Source organism: Peromyscus eremicus, chromosome 19, assembly GCF_949786415.1.
Source record: "Peromyscus eremicus chromosome 19, PerEre_H2_v1, whole genome shotgun sequence".
NCBI lineage: Eukaryota > Metazoa > Chordata > Mammalia > Rodentia > Cricetidae > Peromyscus > Peromyscus eremicus.
In genome coordinates this window covers 59,107,868-59,125,385 of record NC_081435.1, presented here as the reverse complement: position 1 = coordinate 59,125,385, position 17,518 = coordinate 59,107,868, and the positions used below count along the sequence as shown (strand labels likewise).

At 35.1% G+C, this 17,518-nt stretch overlaps 1 protein-coding gene across 1 annotated transcript in view; it reads left to right on the top strand.

Moving 5' to 3' along the window:
* The window catches only part of Dcc (DCC netrin 1 receptor), a 722,447-nt gene that overhangs the window by 529,144 nt on the left and 175,785 nt on the right, over positions 1-17,518 (top strand). The window contains exon 14 of the mRNA XM_059246128.1: positions 9,152-9,262. Coding sequence (XP_059102111.1) covers positions 9,152-9,262 — 111 coding nt within the window. The remainder of the gene's footprint in view (positions 1-9,151; positions 9,263-17,518) is intronic.

Genomic DNA, 17,518 nt, shown 5'->3' with positions numbered 1-17,518 from the left:
AAGATTAATTATCCAAATTCAACTCCTGGCTCAGTAGGTAAAATGCTTGGTGTACAAGTACAAAAACTCAAGATTTGATGAGTAGCACTCACATAAAAATACTAGGTCAGATGAGGAAGCATACCACCCATAATCCCAGCACCAAGGCAGTAGGAGTGAGCATAATCAGGCTCCCTCGAGTTCAGTGACCAGCCAGTATAATCAATTAATTAGTTCTGGATAAGTGAGAGACTCTTTCTCAAACAAACAAACAAACAAACAAAACCCTTAGAGATTAACAATAAGATTACCTGATGTAAACTTCTTGCCTAAATATGCACATGTATACCATGCACACGTGGATGGCCACACCTATATACACATACCACTAAAGACACACACAAGATCCACTTCTTGTGGTCTTGACACCTAAATACATAATTTTGAAACTATAATTATTTCCACACTTGGTCCTCAACAACTTCAGAACTTCTAATAATAGAAAATAAATTTAGTTCTTTTGTAAAATCCTCAAAACTGTAATGATTCTAACATTGTTCAAAAGCCCAAAGCCCAGTCTCTTCTAAGACACAAAACAATCTTATCCATGAGCTCTTGTTAAAAAAAATAATAGTAATGATTTATAAGCTACTGCCATGGACTTTTAACTTACCAATATCTTCTTTACTCATATTTTTGTTTGTTAGGTATTTTATCCCTTAGGATATAACATCCACTTAAATAATGAATACAAAGAATGTTTGTTCTTTGTCTTGTTTATTGCAAAAATGCCAATGAGTTGGCATTCTTCTCTCTCTCTTTCTCTCTGTCTCTCTGTCTTTCTGTGTGTGTGTGTGTGTGTGTGTGTGTTTGTTTTAGTAATAACATGCTTCTCTTTTACCATAGCACTTTTTGAACACTTAATATGGAAAAATGAAATTACTCATTGTGTTTTAAGGAAACATGAGTAAAACCCAATATTTGCATTCATATTTAATACATCAAAATGTACTTCTTATATGTAATTATAAAAAATAATCGTTTTTGTTACAATAAGAAGCATTTGGTACATAATAATGAAAGATCATCTCAAAGTAAGATTAAACAGAGAAAGGCAACCACCAAATCCTTAAGCTCTGTGGCCAGCATCTGGAACTTTTAGAGACATCATCTGGTCTCCATTGTCCTTGGATAGCCCCATACATGCAACTCCTCTACAAGTTAAAAACATAGTGATTCCCCTTGTGTTGGTTCTGTTCCTTAACCTCAGCTTTCCTTAGCATTTAGCTCATGTCTCTGGCAGAAGCAACATCCCAATCTGCACTGCAATGACTTTCGCTTTCACAGTTGAACACAATGGAATTTCATCCTCGGCTCAAGCTTTCTTCCAGAGCATCTAACCCTGCTATGTCTTACCTTGGCAGCTTTCTAGAACCTTGGTTCCATCCTCCATGTTATAGTCACTGTCCCTTTCATATTAAGAATGCTTGAAGAACCAGCACTATATGGAGAACACTACCTGCTGCCAGCTGCAGATACATTCTGAATGCCTTGTGCCACAGCTATCATAGTCTCTGTTTACTTTGACAACTAAACTCCCTGAAGTGGTTGTTTTGATCCAGGAACACCTTTAGCATAATTCTCAATTCACACCCTCTTTCATCAAACTTGCACTTTTACAGCATGGAACCCCTGATGAGTTGCCTTAAGTACACCTCTACTATTTTGTAAGTGCATAAGAGCAGGTTCCTTTTGGGTGGCATCAATCTCTTAAAGAATTACTGCTTCTATTTCCAGACAGGCTTACAGCCTGGATGTTATACTCTTAATATAGCAAACTGTTTAATCCATTACCTTTCAATTTGACCTCACTTTAGTCTTTCAGGACATGGACAGAAATCAGGCAGATTTTTGGCAGAATGTAACATGAAAGGCATTTAGCCCAGATCCCAGTAGAGTCTTTGTTCCCCTCAGAAACCTCCCAAGCACAAACTTCACTGACTGCATCTCTGTTGGCAGAGATGCCTATTGGAGAGGGTGATATTCACACTCTTGCCAGAATGGCTTGGTATATAATATTCAAGGGATTTTCTACTCTTCAGCTCTGAACTCTTCTACATCTCTCCCACAGACCAATTCCAAATGCCCATATGCCATATGATAAGTTTCATCTTCCAATTAATAGGAACCAATTTTCTGTATCAGTTACTTTTCTCATTGCCATGTCAAAATACTTGACATAGTAATTTAAGAAAATAAGAGTTTATTTTGGCTCATATTTTCAAGGTATAGTCCATCATGAAGGGAAAATTATGGTAGCAGAAACATGAGGTAATGGTGTCAGGAAGCTGAGACACACAAGTGCTATGCTCAGTTCTTTCAGTCAGTGACTCCAACCCATAGGAAGGTGATATCTATGTTCAGGGTGGGTCTTTGCACCTCTGTTAAACTTTTCTGGAACTGCTGTAAAGATTTTCTCAGAGAAAGGTCTCCCAAGTCATTCTAAATCAAATGTAGCTGACAATGAAGATAAACCATCCCAGCATCACAGCACATGATTGTGTGATTAGAGGCAAATGAAAACTGATATTCTCTGTAGTAAGTAAGTAAGTGGACTCATTGATTTTCCATATAAATCTACCTGTGTCCAGTGAATAAACTATCATTGAAAGTGGGGAAATTAATCACTTATTCTTCCTTTTCCTCTGTACAGAAATCCAGCAGATTTTTAAAATAATATCATGAATATAAATGCACACAAACACACACATACACACACACATTGTTTGTCTATTCTTTAGCATATAATCATTGCCTTCAGAAGAACATAGTTTATACCTATGGGAATTTTGTCTACATAATCTTATGGCAATTGTGAGAATGTTTCCAAGGTAGATTATAGAATATAACACTGCCTATTTTAAAATGGGACAAAATTCTAGGTAGGTACTGAATTTAAAATATAGTTATGACATTTTAACACACTAGTATAAAGCTTTTTAAAAGTCAAGCTTTTTTTAAAAAAAAAATCAAGCTGTGATGCATTTTCTTCAACCATGAAAAAATAATATGAAAAATAAAAATAATTGATGATAAAGTAATGCCTGTGTGCTTATTAGAAAAACCTAAGAAGACATGGTCACTTTGAGAAAAAAAATCACGTTTTTTAAAAGTATTGCTGAAAATGTTTTAATATTTCTAATATTAAGTATTAGACATAAAGACATATGAGGATCTTTCACTTTGAGTCTATTTTTTACAGAATACAAAGTTTTGGGTCCTTGACAGTTTCTCGTCACTGGATTTCTTCTATACACAAAAGCATTAAAATATGAAACAAATGTTGTTCATGAAATAAAGGGTGAATAAAATGGAAATACTAAGGATTGGAAATTCAATTCAAAGCATGATAAATTGCTAACAAATGTGATAAAGAGTTCAATCTTGTTTGCAAATAGAGAAACAGAAGTTAAATTAGTGATTATTTTCCTTGATTAAAGTAACAATGATAAACATAAGTGACAGTGTTGTATTCAGGAAACACATGAGTAATATGAACTCCCATATACTATTTTAGGCCATAACATACAAGAATGCTCATGGACAAAAACATGTGTATGTGTTATGTTCACATGCATATAAGCATATATGAATTGTGTGTACACATTTTAAAAAGGAAATACAATACAGATCCAATTTTCCAAATTGTAGGACCTACTCTAAGGCACAATCCTATTTTTGCAATAATTTAAACAAAAATCATTTTCCTTAAAGTCTTATTTCATAGAAAATAGTGTTTAAAATTACAAATAATTTTAGCCAATAGAAAATCAGACAGTTATATCATAGAATAATTTGTATTTAATGAAAGTCATGTGGAATTAAATAAACAAAAATCAAATGTTAATATTTTAAATATTATTCAGTTGTATTGTGCTCATCTTAAATCCAGAATGCTTTCATCCTGAGTTCTTTAACTAATTATGTCCATGAAGACCTGTGTAAAGTGTGAGTTGATGCTAACATTTCTCCTACATGTAATCTTGGGAAAGACACTTTTCTCTTATCTGTCTCATGACTTGTACTCAGGAATACTTGATACATTTCTAGACAATTTGACCATGGTTTCAAAAGCCTTAAGGTGCCAGCAAGTACTGCACACTTGAAGATTTACTGTGATTTAGGCTTTCCCCCATAATGTATCTAGGAACTGATATTCTTTATAGTTAGTAAGTAGAGTCATTGATTTTCAATATAAATCCAGAGTGTTATAAAATGTGCAGGATTTGACCTCATGTTTTCAATGCCTGAAACATGTATGGATGTATTGATTTAGATGTGAGAAAATTGGAAATGCTTTAATGTTTTCTTTTTGAACAATATAATTGAAGGGTAGAAACGCAACTGTTTTTTTTACAAAGCTTTATTTGTTAGACAGGTGTTTTGTTGTATATGATTTTTTTACTATGATAATGGGACATCTGCAATAACAAAGTAATTCATATTTCTAACAAGGACTTTAAATTGCAGGCATCAGTATTGTTGTGGGAACCCACATCAACTAAATTTTAAAATGATGTTTTTAATTTCAGAGTGATCTTCAGGAAAGGTTGTTTGGAATTGAATTTAAGAGTGTTCTCATATTTCATGTCCAATATAGAATAAAGATAATGACAAACATGCATTGGTATTTTATGGGCTGGAAACTGGAAACAGCATAGCAATTTTATAACAAGGCTAACTTGAGGGAAATCATGCTGCTTGAGTATGATGTACTGTCTTTTACCAATATGATGTATAAAATTAAAAATAGAAGAGAGGAATCACAGTGGTTAATGATTCTTAGTTTGAAAATTAACAATAGGCAGGGATAATCTGTTTTAATGATGTAATTTGATGACTAAAGATAGATACGCAATACTTTAGAATAGTTTTATACTTAAATGCATTTGGATTCATACACAGACTCATAGACATATGGGGGATTAAGACTGTGATTTAGGGTCTCAACAAACATTGTAGAACTCACATGATGCATGACATCTGAAACTCTTCTTTCTTCATAGAGATAACTATCATATGGGAGGTCTATCTGTCTCCTAGGTTTGTACCCATTATAGACTCCATGATGTCATGTTTGGTGTGCTTTTGTGTGTCTCATGCCATTATATGATTCTATGGAAGATCATTGCTACTAATAATGACTATTTGCCATTCATTAGAAAAACACCCACCATTTAGGAAACTTTGTTGGTAAGATCTATGCTAAAAATCTTATGCTTTCAAATGTAATCTTTATAACCATTTTTTACTTGCCCATTTCCATTTCCTTAATGAGAAAAATATAAAGGGAGACCTACCATGATTTGGAACGTCATCCAGCTGTACAGTGAGAGAAAAATTCAAACCTAATTCTGCTGGAAGTGAAGTCTTATGCTCTGAACTTTTAAATAATCATTAACTGATGTCAAACTTAGGTGCTCTGAACTTTTAAATAATCATTAAATGATGTCAAACTTAGGTGATGAATGTGTGATTGTGTGAGCATGGAGAAGGATGGGGGATATGCAGAAGGATGGGGGATATATGGAAAGGTGGGGGATATGTAGAAGGCTGAGGAATATCAAGAAGAATGGAGGATATGCAGAGCTATCTATTGGGTAGTAATGAGTGAAGATTAGTTTTTCAGCTCAAGGACCTGGATAACTCTAAAATAGATTAAGTCAAATTTTCCTGACCAATTTCTAAATCCTGTAGAAATATATACACAGAAGTAACTTTAACTTACAGGCTAGCTTTCCTTTAAGTAATGAAATAAATACACCTGTATATTCATATTACACTAATGTTAATTATATGTAATATTAAATATATATTTAAATAGACATATCTAGACAATTGTTCTGAGAGATATCCCACAGTTTATGCCTATTACAGAAAACCATTGTAAAAATCAAAACAAAAACTGTGTGTCTCTATGTGTGTGCATGTGTGTGTATTTGTCTGCTTATACATGGGTATGTGCAGTTACCCATGCATGTATGTGAACAAACATTGTGAAGACCAGAGGTAAATTGTTGGTGTTGTTCCTCATGGGCCACATATCTTGGTTTACTGAAACTGTGTCTGTCACTGGCTTGGAACTCTCCAGAGAAGGTATTCTAGCTGGCAATCACATCCCAGAGACCATCAGGAAAATAGTTATAGGGTGGTGGGTGTGTCTCCAAACTGCTATCTGTTGTTATTTTACTCAAAACTTAATGACTCTGATAGACTTTGAACTTAAAATATATTTAAAAAATGTGGATAAGTGATTAAAAGAAATTTAATCATTTGATTCAAAATGTAGTGAATGAACAAAATAGAATTCAGATTTTTGAAAGTAACTCTGTTCATACTCTTCATTCATGTTATAAAATGACATTTCAGTCAGGGTTAAACCAGATAAGGACAGAACATCTGGAATTATATATATTTATTAAAACTTGATCATTATTCCTGAGAAGCCTGTGTGTTTCCTAATGAGAGTCAGAAAGGAGTGGATCAAATGGGAGGGTAGATTAGGAGGATCCTGGAGAAACAGAGGAAAGAGGGACTGTAATCAGGATATATTATTTGAGAAGAAAACATTTTCAATAAAAGGAAAATATAAAATCAAAAGGTCAATAAACTCTGAAAAATGTGGAAGAAGCTGTGTGCCCTGCAGTATCAAATATTTGGTCAAGATTTAATTCTTCTTGCAAAAAATAAGTAAGGAGTCCATCTTTTTCATGTGCTAAAAAAAGAAAGATACATTTCACAAAGAATGGCCTGAGGTCATTATAATGGAGCCCTAATCTCTCAAGCAGAAGCTGAGAACCCAGGATAGAATTTCTGCCAGAGAAATCCAAGGTCTAATTTTAAGACCTCGTCTCCTGTGTTTGTTAAATAATATTCATAATATAAGACTGCATATGGACTGAAGCACCATCACAAGATGTGTGTCTCTCAACATCTAATTAGTGCTCCAGGAGCTGAAGGCCAAAGCCCAGCCCAGTTGGCACACAAAGCTGATGATCACAGATGGCTTTCGAGAGCAGTTGTTGCACACATCATTGATACCATTGCTTATTCATTTTAAGCAAAAGTGTGGCTAAATCTCCAAGTAACATGGAAGAGTATATTCTTGATGAATTTCAATTCTGTATCAGACAAATCCACTACAGAAGTTATTATTACATTCCGTGTTTGGGTAAACATGTCTTTCTGGAGCTCTTTCCTTACTCATCCTATAATTTCTTAGGAGATAATCTGTGATGCCTATTCTCAATGACCCATAATGGTGCTTATGAATGGGTAGCAAGCTAAAATGAGTACAAGCCTTCTTGAGGGACAACAAAAGTCTCATGTTCGTAAATGTCTTTTGGCACCCTTGATGATGATGAATGCTGTATTTAAACCTAATATTCCCTTTGCATTCATTACCGTTGTTCTCAGTTTTGTTGGTTTTCTCAAGGGGTAATTTCATGAAAATCTTCAGTGGACCAAGCCCTGTAGTATGCTTTATGGGTAGACAGCAATGACAAATCACCAATAACAATCTCAAGAGGCAGGACTTCTGCTCCATTTTATAAAACTAGAAGCTTCTCTAGAAAACAACTTCTCTACCAAACATTTATGTGGATCAATTTAGCAAACACGTTTCTCCAATATGTGTAACCTACGTGTAAGCTTCAATGTAACCATTCCTAAACATCAGATTGACTCAACCCCCTGTGAGTAGAGATTTAGAAACTAACTTGCTACAAAGTACTCATTTTTTGGTGAAAATATATCAGTATGAATTTGCCACATGATATAAGCATTATCCCTCAGAAATTTATTTCACTTATATGTTTTTGGTACCAAACAGTGGTACTGTTTCATACTACTGGAGAGATAAATAGAAAACAAACTGAGACAACATTGTGATCTCTCTAAGAGCTCTTCAACTAATTGAGATCTGGGCAATTTACATGAAGTTCTCTGTGTCTTAAAACTAATGCATGGTTCCTTAAAGAATATTGACACATGGAAACTGGACAAAATACTGAGTTTTACATAAAATATATTTTATGCATATCTATTATTACAATGAGATTGTGCAAACTAGTGGTTAATAAATAATAGTAGGTGATTTGGCTCATCATTCTGAAGGCTGAGAGCATAGTACCAGTATATGGTGATGGTCACCCCATGAAGTGCAAGCAAATGTACAAAAAGAAAATCTTGCCAAACTTGTCTTTGTACCAGGATCTCATTTTTGATGTAACAAAATCCCCTTGCCACAATAACATTAATTCATGGATGATGGCAAATATTTCATGGTTTAATCACATCATTATGGCCCCTTCTAACTGTAAAAATGACCATTAAAATTCAACATGAGTTTTGGAGGAGCAATCAAACCAGGGTAACAGGAATTATTTGTTTTACAACAATTTTTCAGGTTATTAAATGCCTTTGAGACTTGGGGAAAAGAAAAGGATTTAGATTAAAATCTTAAACCGATAAAACTCATAATCCTGTGAGGCCTCTCTACTCTACCTATAATTTCTGTTATTTTTAAAATAATCTCTGGGGATAATACAATGCATCCAAATTATTATTGAGATTCACCTCAGTTCTCTCTACTGTGGGATTTGGTTCAAAGTAAAATATAGAGGCAGAGTGGCTTCAAAATCTGAAAGCTGTGTTTATTTTCCACTGAAATTCATTTACTTTGGATTCTTCTTTCTTGGCCCAAAGTAAACATCATCATTAACCTTGAATGAATGATGGGAACATAAATTTTTAAACTGACTGTTCTTGATTTATAGACAGGGCTCCAAAGAACAGTGAGGAAAATGATTCTTGTTATTTTTGATTATTTCTTCATCATTCATATTTTATATTCTACATCTACCCTGAGGCTGTTTTCAATGATACATTTTTATAAACTTGAAAAATACACAAGAATTTATAATTTGAAACATAATTTCGATTCCTGCTATGCTATTTCTTCTCCTATAATCAAAATAACAATAATTACCAAAACAATCACAATATTTAAAACATGTCAATTATTGTCATAAGTTTTCTAAAGCTTTGGAAACCCAGCTGGAAATTCTTGTTGTTCAATAACATTTTGTTTCTGGTGAAAATTCTTTCACAGGATTGGAGAAAGGAAGTCAGTACAGTTTCCAAGTGTCGGCCATGACTGTCAATGGCACTGGACCACCTTCCAACTGGTACACAGCTGAGACTCCAGAGAACGACCTAGATGGTAAGACCTTGTTTTTCTAGATCTTAGTAACCCCAGCTTATTGGTCCTGTGAGAAAGCTAATCCACTCCACATCTAAGAATGTTTGCTTTACCTCTAAATCTTCAGATGCACAACTAAACAAGTACCATTTGTGAAAAGAGTCTTCATAAGGTTTCTAAATAGTACAGTTGCATTGAGTGTGCATTCATTATTGTGCTCATGCATTTTGTATAATTTGAATAGCTTTCTGTTACAGTATTTTAAGCTATTGACCTTAACTGTTTTTTTCACAAGAATTGCTACACTTTCTGACAGTAATCACAATGTATGTCATATCTTCTCTGAACTTTTAAGAATGCTTCTTCACAATGCAAATAAGTATTTTTTGACTTGTTTCTAACAGCATTTATATTGGCACTATCTGTTGTGCTAAAGAAAACCTGCTAGAACTCAAGGTCTGCTTCTGTGAATCCATGCCTAGTGCCCAGTGCAAAGCCTCCACTGACCCCACAGCTGTGGATGGAGGTAGAAATTTATGAAACAGCTGCAGTGATTCAAGGCAAACGATTCTAAGAAGTGAGATCAGATCATTTGCCCAAACCTAGAGGCCATATCTCTTACTGGAAGGAGTGAAAATAAATGGAGCAGAGGTGCAGGGGGTCCTATAAAATATCCAGAATGGAAAGGACTCTGCACTTGACTTATGCGCTCGTTCTCTGACTCTGAGTGAATCAAATACCAACTGGATCCAACATAGAAAATCACAGCTTTTTGGTTGGAACACAACCTTCCCTCCATTACATGTTTTCTTTTTCATACTTGAGCCTTCTATGTATAATCCACTTCCTTTCTCTGTTATGGTCAATAACCTGAACGTAGTTCTCATGAGGAGAGCCATATTAAAAGCTTACGCTTATTGAGACTTTCCACATTCTAAGTTTCTCTCTCTTCTTCATGTAGTATTCCTCCTTACATTTTCCTTATTTCACTGTTGATGCAAGTATTAGGAAATGTAATTAAGAAGCTCTAGTGTGTTGAGTCACAAGTGCAAGCAAGAAATTGGTAAGAACAGCTCTACCAATGCATAGATAATGGTTGCACTGATTGGAAACTATTTCATTAAAATAAGGAGTACTAGAAGCAGGTATTTTAAGAAAGGGATGTTTTGACAAGTATGATTAAACAGAAAAGCCATCAAGTATTCTTTAAAAAGCATTCATTTAGAATATTACTACAACCACTATTGGATCTGAAAAATTTATGCTCATTTATGTGAATGTTACTCTTTTGGAAGATTTATTTATTTTTATTTTCTTTGAGAGTTTGCCAACATATATGGTGTATATGTGTGCAGCATGTGTGTGCCTGGTGCCCATGGGCACTGTTGGAGTGCATCAGATGCCCAGAGAGAAGAGTCACAGATGAGGTGTGATTCCATATCAGTGGTGGGAACAAAAGCAGAGTCCTCTGCACAGTTATAAGGTTCTTATAACCACTTAGGCATCTCTAGCTCCATGAATATTACTCTTTTACCAGTTCTTTACCTTAACATGGTTCAATTTTGCATAAATTTCATTCTTCTATAATTTCATCTTGATGGTAATTGCTGAAACAATTCTTGTCCCTTCTTACAATACAGGATAGTAATGTGAATACAGAGAGTAAATAAAAAAGGATGCTGGTGGAGCAGATACTTCTTGACCCAGTGATGTTATAGAATATGACATCAGATCATTTGAAGCATTATGGAAACTAAGAGATTTCAGAGAATTTAGCTATAAAAAATAAGGCAAATTTCACTTTATGAAACAATGCTTCATTCTCTATAAGAAATTAGTAAGGTTGTTCTAAACGCATTCTCATTTTATTAATCCATGATGATTCTTATCAAATCCTAAAAATAGATTTGAACTAACGTCCCTTTGATTTTCTCTTCACTGCAACATTCAAATATAAAATAGGAATAATTGTATTAATGAATGGACCAACTTTATAGTTACCACAACAGTACCCAGAAACCACTCAAACACACCCCCACACACATACATCCTCTCATGTGCACACATACATTATTTTATAAACATTTTAGTGAAATAAACTTTCTTTATTTTGACTAATTCATGTAAATGCTTAAATTATAAAATCACATGAAAATGACTTCTATGTAAGCTTTCAGAGCTGATGTTGAGAGCTTTGAGTAGAAATCATTCCCAAGTAAGAAATAATCACATAGAAATGATTCGATCTTCCCTAAATTATGGATAAGGGAAAAACAATCATTTTGAAAAACATGTAAAATGGAAAGTATTGTCTTCCATAGTGAAAGAAATCTGCACTGGAAGAGGCTTGGGATGTTAGCACTCCTGGCATACATCTGCTATGTAACCATCTCCATTCCCAAGTGTCCTAGTGACCCTCAGAGAGATGTGTTCATGGCCATGGCTCTGAACCTTGAGTCCACTATACAGAGGTAGTATTATTTGCTGACTTTTCAGCTACCTCTTCTTCCTTTCTTGGACTCTGGTGTTTCTCTTTCTTTCTCTAATTGGCTTAATCTGTATGAAAAATGAACAGTAACTTTGAGAGCCACTGGAGTCCTCATGGATTGTCCTTTTAATTAGGACATTTTGTTAAAGTAATTATAAATCCAAACTTCCCTGTTTGTTCAGGGTTCCCTGGCAATCACATTGCTATTACTGGTAGCTGGTAAGTTTTGAAATATTTATTTTATACCTCAAATATTCAGCTTAAAAAATACCAAGATCACTGAAATTCAACCCAAACTTCTTATGCCTTACATAATGAAATGAGAAAATGTTTTATGAAGTTCAAGAGGTATCCTTCAGGAAACCAAGCCTGGAAATCTGTTTATCCTGTCTTTATAAAGGGCAGGAACAGGTGGAAAATGCCATACATCATCAATGATGGTATAATTTAAAATTAAACATTTCCCATGAAGTAGAGTAGCTTGGCTAGCAAATTACCAGCAGTACAGAGACTCCTGAAAGTATGACAATATGGAGCAAAGTGTGGGATCTGGGAACTACTCTACCTTCCTGCCCTCAGGAAATAGGTAATTATACCTATAATAATGAAGATGGAGTCATTGAACATTCATTTTACTGGGGATATGATGAACCAAGGCAACTCTGTGCTTTGGAATTAGCATAGTGTGTAACACTCTCTGAGTGCATGAATAGAGAAAGAACATATATTCAATCTTATTCTTAGAATTATGGTTAAGATCTATGTTGAGTGAGTCTATCTACAAAGAAGAGACTGGATATTAAAATTGGATATTTACTTAAGAAAAATCTCATAAAATAAAAGATCCCTTAGAAGAATTATTAAGCAGGACAAAGTGATTCCTAATAAATTGAGAATTTTGGAGAAAACAAAGAATAGTAGAAAATGTATGAGTTATGATATGTTGTAGGAAGGTCATTTCTCAAATGTCTGAACACTAATCCCCTGAAAACCTGTCATTTTTATGTCAGAAGACAATTTGTAGATGTAAGTAATATAGGGTTCTGAAATGGACAGATTATCATGGATAATCATGGACCATATTTCGTTATTAAGGTTCTTATATGAGAGTGGCAAGAATTCACTATTGAGGGAATATGCCAGAAGATGAAGATTGAAATAAGCAACCAAGGGAAGATACAACTTTTAGATTCACAGCCATAGTCAACCGTTGATACATCTACAATACAACCTATATACCTAAGACTCAGGAATATCCTGAAAGAGGGAGCAGAAAGATTCTGTATATAACAGGAAAGTTACACCCATGAAACCCAACAATATGCGTGCCCAAAAAAGACTTGAATAATGCCAAGACCACTTGACATGTCAATGTGAGTGGGGAAAATTTCACAAGATCACATCTTGGAGAGACAAAGACAAAGACAAAGACAATTAAAGACTGCTGAGAAACGGAGAATCAGAATTCACCAAATGGTCCACCTAAATGGTTATCCAATCCCAATTGATCAGCTGTAAAAGCATGTACATAGGAATAATACTAAAGAGACTCAACAGAACACACACATACACACACACACACACACACACACACACACACACACAGACATTTACACATATATACACACAAACATACACATACACATACATACACATACACACACACACACACACATACAACAGCTAGTACAGTTGCCATGGAGTTTAATAATATTTGAGTCATTGACAAAATTAAACACATACCTAATAAATGTACATACCATAAGGAAAATTATGTTTCTGTTTTATTTTAGTTCCGTGTTAGCACTATTGTTTGTGGTCAAGTTGTATCAAAACACTTAGCGTGAAAGAGAAAATAAATTATCAAGGAAAAGGAAAACGGGCATATTTGTTAATTTCCCCAATTCTGTGAACAAATCCCTAATGTGGAGAAACTTAATGAGGAAGAATGTATTTTGGATGATGGTTTTAGTACATACAGTACTAAATACGTATAGCACATATAACATGTCAAAGAATGCATGGAGGTAGAAGTGTGAAGTAGCTAGTAATGTTGTGTCCCCATCCAGGAAGCAGAGAAATGTTACTGCTTGTGTTCAGTGTGATTTCTTCTTTTTCCACTTTTGTGCAGCTGGGGCCCCAATCCCTGGGACCAAAAGTCAGACAGGTCTTTATATTTTTCATCAACTACTTCTCTCTGGAAAGGCCATTGCAAACAAAGATACCTACCATCATTTCAGTACCCTACTTGTTTCTCAATCCAAGTACAATCAAAATTAACCATCATAAGCATTATTATATGAGTGAGAGGATGTGAATCTGCTCTGGAATTCCATAGTCAATATGAGAATAGAGGGGCTGAAGTTGTAGCTAAATTGTTAAGAGTGTTTGTCTCACAGTCACAAAACATACCCTGGATTTAATTGTTAGTACTGAGTAATGAATGTGGTATGGGGATAAATGCCTATAATCCTGGCACTTTGAAGGTAGATGGATGGGGAACAGGAGCTCTAGGTCATCCTTCCATTACAGAGTGATTTCAAGATAATCTTGAGCAAATGAGACTCTGTCTCAAAAGTAAACAAACGAAATAAGAATGTGAGGCAAGCACCAGAAGTAAACAGCACTTTTAAGCAAGTTTTGAATTATTTGTGGAAAAGCACCCAGACATACCATGACCTCTGAATAGTCTTTAAACCCCTCACAGGTACCATAGTCATTTAGAGTTGTAGATACAATATAGAGAACAGAATGAATAGTCTCATTTCCCAACATTTATCAGATTATCTTTCTAACACCTTGAATTTATATCCCCTAAATCCCATTTACACATAATATAAGTTTGTTAGAACATATAGATAGTGCATAATCATTATAATGAATAAATAATAATGTATATGAATATATATACATATATATGTGTGTGTGTGTGTGTGTGTGTGTGTGTGTGTGTGTGTGTGTTACAGCCTGTTCTTCAAACTTTGCAGGCCAGAAGAGAGCACCAGATCTCATTACAGATGGTTGTGAGCCACCATGTGGTTGCTGGGAATTGAACTCAGGACCTCTGAAAGAGCAGCCAGTGCTCTTAACCTCTGAGCCATCTCTCCAGCCTTTGTTTTCCTTTTTAAATAATTTAAAGACTACCAATTTACTTCATATCCTGATTATACTAAAAATTCCATCAGATACCTCCAATTACTTCACAAACAGCGTTTAGGAATCAGAGTGCAGTCCAGGATGGCACATGGCATATGCATTTATCACTCTTCGCATCAGCCATGATCCCTTTCTTCTGTTCTGACAGATGGGGAAAATGGGATTTTTGTTCTAAAGACTGTTCTAACATCTGTTTTTATCTAATTATTATGGTGGTACTATTTAAATTATTATGTTCAGTTCTACTTTCTATTTTTTCATAATCTTAAATTGTTTATATAAATGGCAATATATTCACGGATTTTAATACACGTCTCAGAACTAAAAAAAAAAAAAAAACTACAGGAAATTATACAGAGGATTTTCCCAACATAACTAAAATATGCACAAAATTAGAATCACATTTTTTATCTTTCTTTTTTTTTTCTATCCCATTTATTTATTTTGTGTGTATGCCCGTGTGTGGACACCCCGGAGCTGTTGGGGCAGAGACAGGAGGATCACTGGGACTTGCTGTATACTAGCTTAGCTCCCGATGCAATGAGAGACCGTGTCTCAGAGGAATGAGGAGGAGAGTGACCGAGCAGGACACCTGACCCCCTCTGTCCATTGATAGGCAGACCACACACACACACACACACACAACCTGAATGGACAGTGCGTGGCCTCCTGTGGCCAGGCCAATTCCATTACTCCAGAGAGTCTGAGGACTGAGCAGGAACAATTCCTGTGCTGTAGCTTCAACTGTTCCTGCAGTTCTGTGATTAGTGATGCATTATTGCACATGAAGCACTTTCTCCGTTGTAGGCCATCCCTTCTCATGCAAACCCTGCTGGTGTTTCCCACACATCACCTCATGTCCAGCACACAGTCCTGTCTGCTTCTTTGGCTTCTTGGAGAAGAATTCCAAAGTAGAACTAGAGAATCAGGCTTGCTCTGACCTGCAGGCCTCACCCTCCTGCATGGGAGCTTGGTTGGTCATGCCACGGTGTAGAGTTTTCCTGCCTGGCCCACAGTCAGGACAAATCTCTGTCACCCGCCAGTCCCACAGCTGCTCAGACCCAACCAAGTAAACACAGAGACTTATATTTTTTAAACTGTTTGGCCTAATGGCTCAGGCTTCTAGCTATCTAGTTCTTACATCTTAAATTAATCAATTTCTATAAATCTATACCTTGCCACGTGGCTCGTGGCTTACCGGCATCTTCATATGTTGCTTGTCATGGCGGAGGCTGGCACTGTCTGCTCCCACCTTCCTGTTCTCTTAATTCTCCTCTCTGTTAGTCCTGCCTATACTTCCTGCCTGGCCACTGGCCAATTAGTGTTTTATTTATTGACCAATCAGAGCAATTTGACATATAGACCATCCCACAGCACCATGGTCTTGCCTCACTGGAGCAAACCCTGGTTTTTACTGCATTTGTCATGATGCCCAGGAGTGCTCATCATAGCATGCTGAAAAAGTGTTGAGATCTGTTCTTGTGTGTGCATGTGTTAGTTTAAAAAATAATAATAAAAATCTATGGTACCAATACCAAATCATGCAGAGTCACTCTGTGGAGACTTCTGGGACAATTTTGCTGTTGTGCTTGGACAATTGATTATTATATACAATTATTACATATGTATGCAAATGATGTTTTATATATAAAACATTGTATTTGACATTTTAACCTTTATTTAGGATTTCAGAATTTTAAAAAATTAGTAAGAATACATAACAGTGAGTTTCTCTATGATATTTTCAAACATGATTATCATTATATTTTGCTCATATTGATGCCCCTTACACTCTCTTATCTCTGCTCTTTCCTCCTCCTCACATACACACACATACAATACACACTAATGCATGCATGCTCATACACACACACACACACACACACACACACACACACACATTTTTTATCTTTCAAGTCATAAAAAAGTGTTTACTACATAATTATTAGAATTGGATTTTAAGTTTTGAGTTCATACTGAACATGTCTAAATGGTGTTACTAAACTAATAATCCATACTAAAATGATACCCAACATGTTTGTAAATAGAAAACATACTTGCAAAGAATATATTGCTCCAAGTAAAATGTAGGTTCACTCTCAAAAGAAATTTTTAGGACTTGACAAACAGGCAAACAGGTTTAATGTTTGCTTTACTGTAGTAGGGATACTTAATGATGCTCTATAAAAATGATTTTCATTTTGACAAATGCCAAAGATATATTTGCTTAGTATTAGTTTAGTTTTAAAAAAGTCAAAGCATATGTCATTACAACATAAATGCATGTAAGTAAACAATTATAAGTTAGGGTAAGGAGTGGGGTTTGCATCCATAGCAAAAGCATATTTTCTCCTTGGAAATTATCTCAATGTCCATGTGGTACTTGATGCGAGAGGAAATATGCAAGTAATATTCAAGAAATGGAATTTTTCCATGGATTTTGGTAGGAGTAATTTATGATAGTAAGTTGATTCTTGACAGTACGTTTAGAAAATCAGTCCTCAGCTGCTGTTATAGTACAATTTAAGATCAGAGACTCTTACTATAATTCAAGTGGAGTTCATTTTGTACAAGGATTGGAGTAAGGAAAGCCAAAACTAATTTTTCTAAGAAATTGAAAGTCTGCTTCAGTT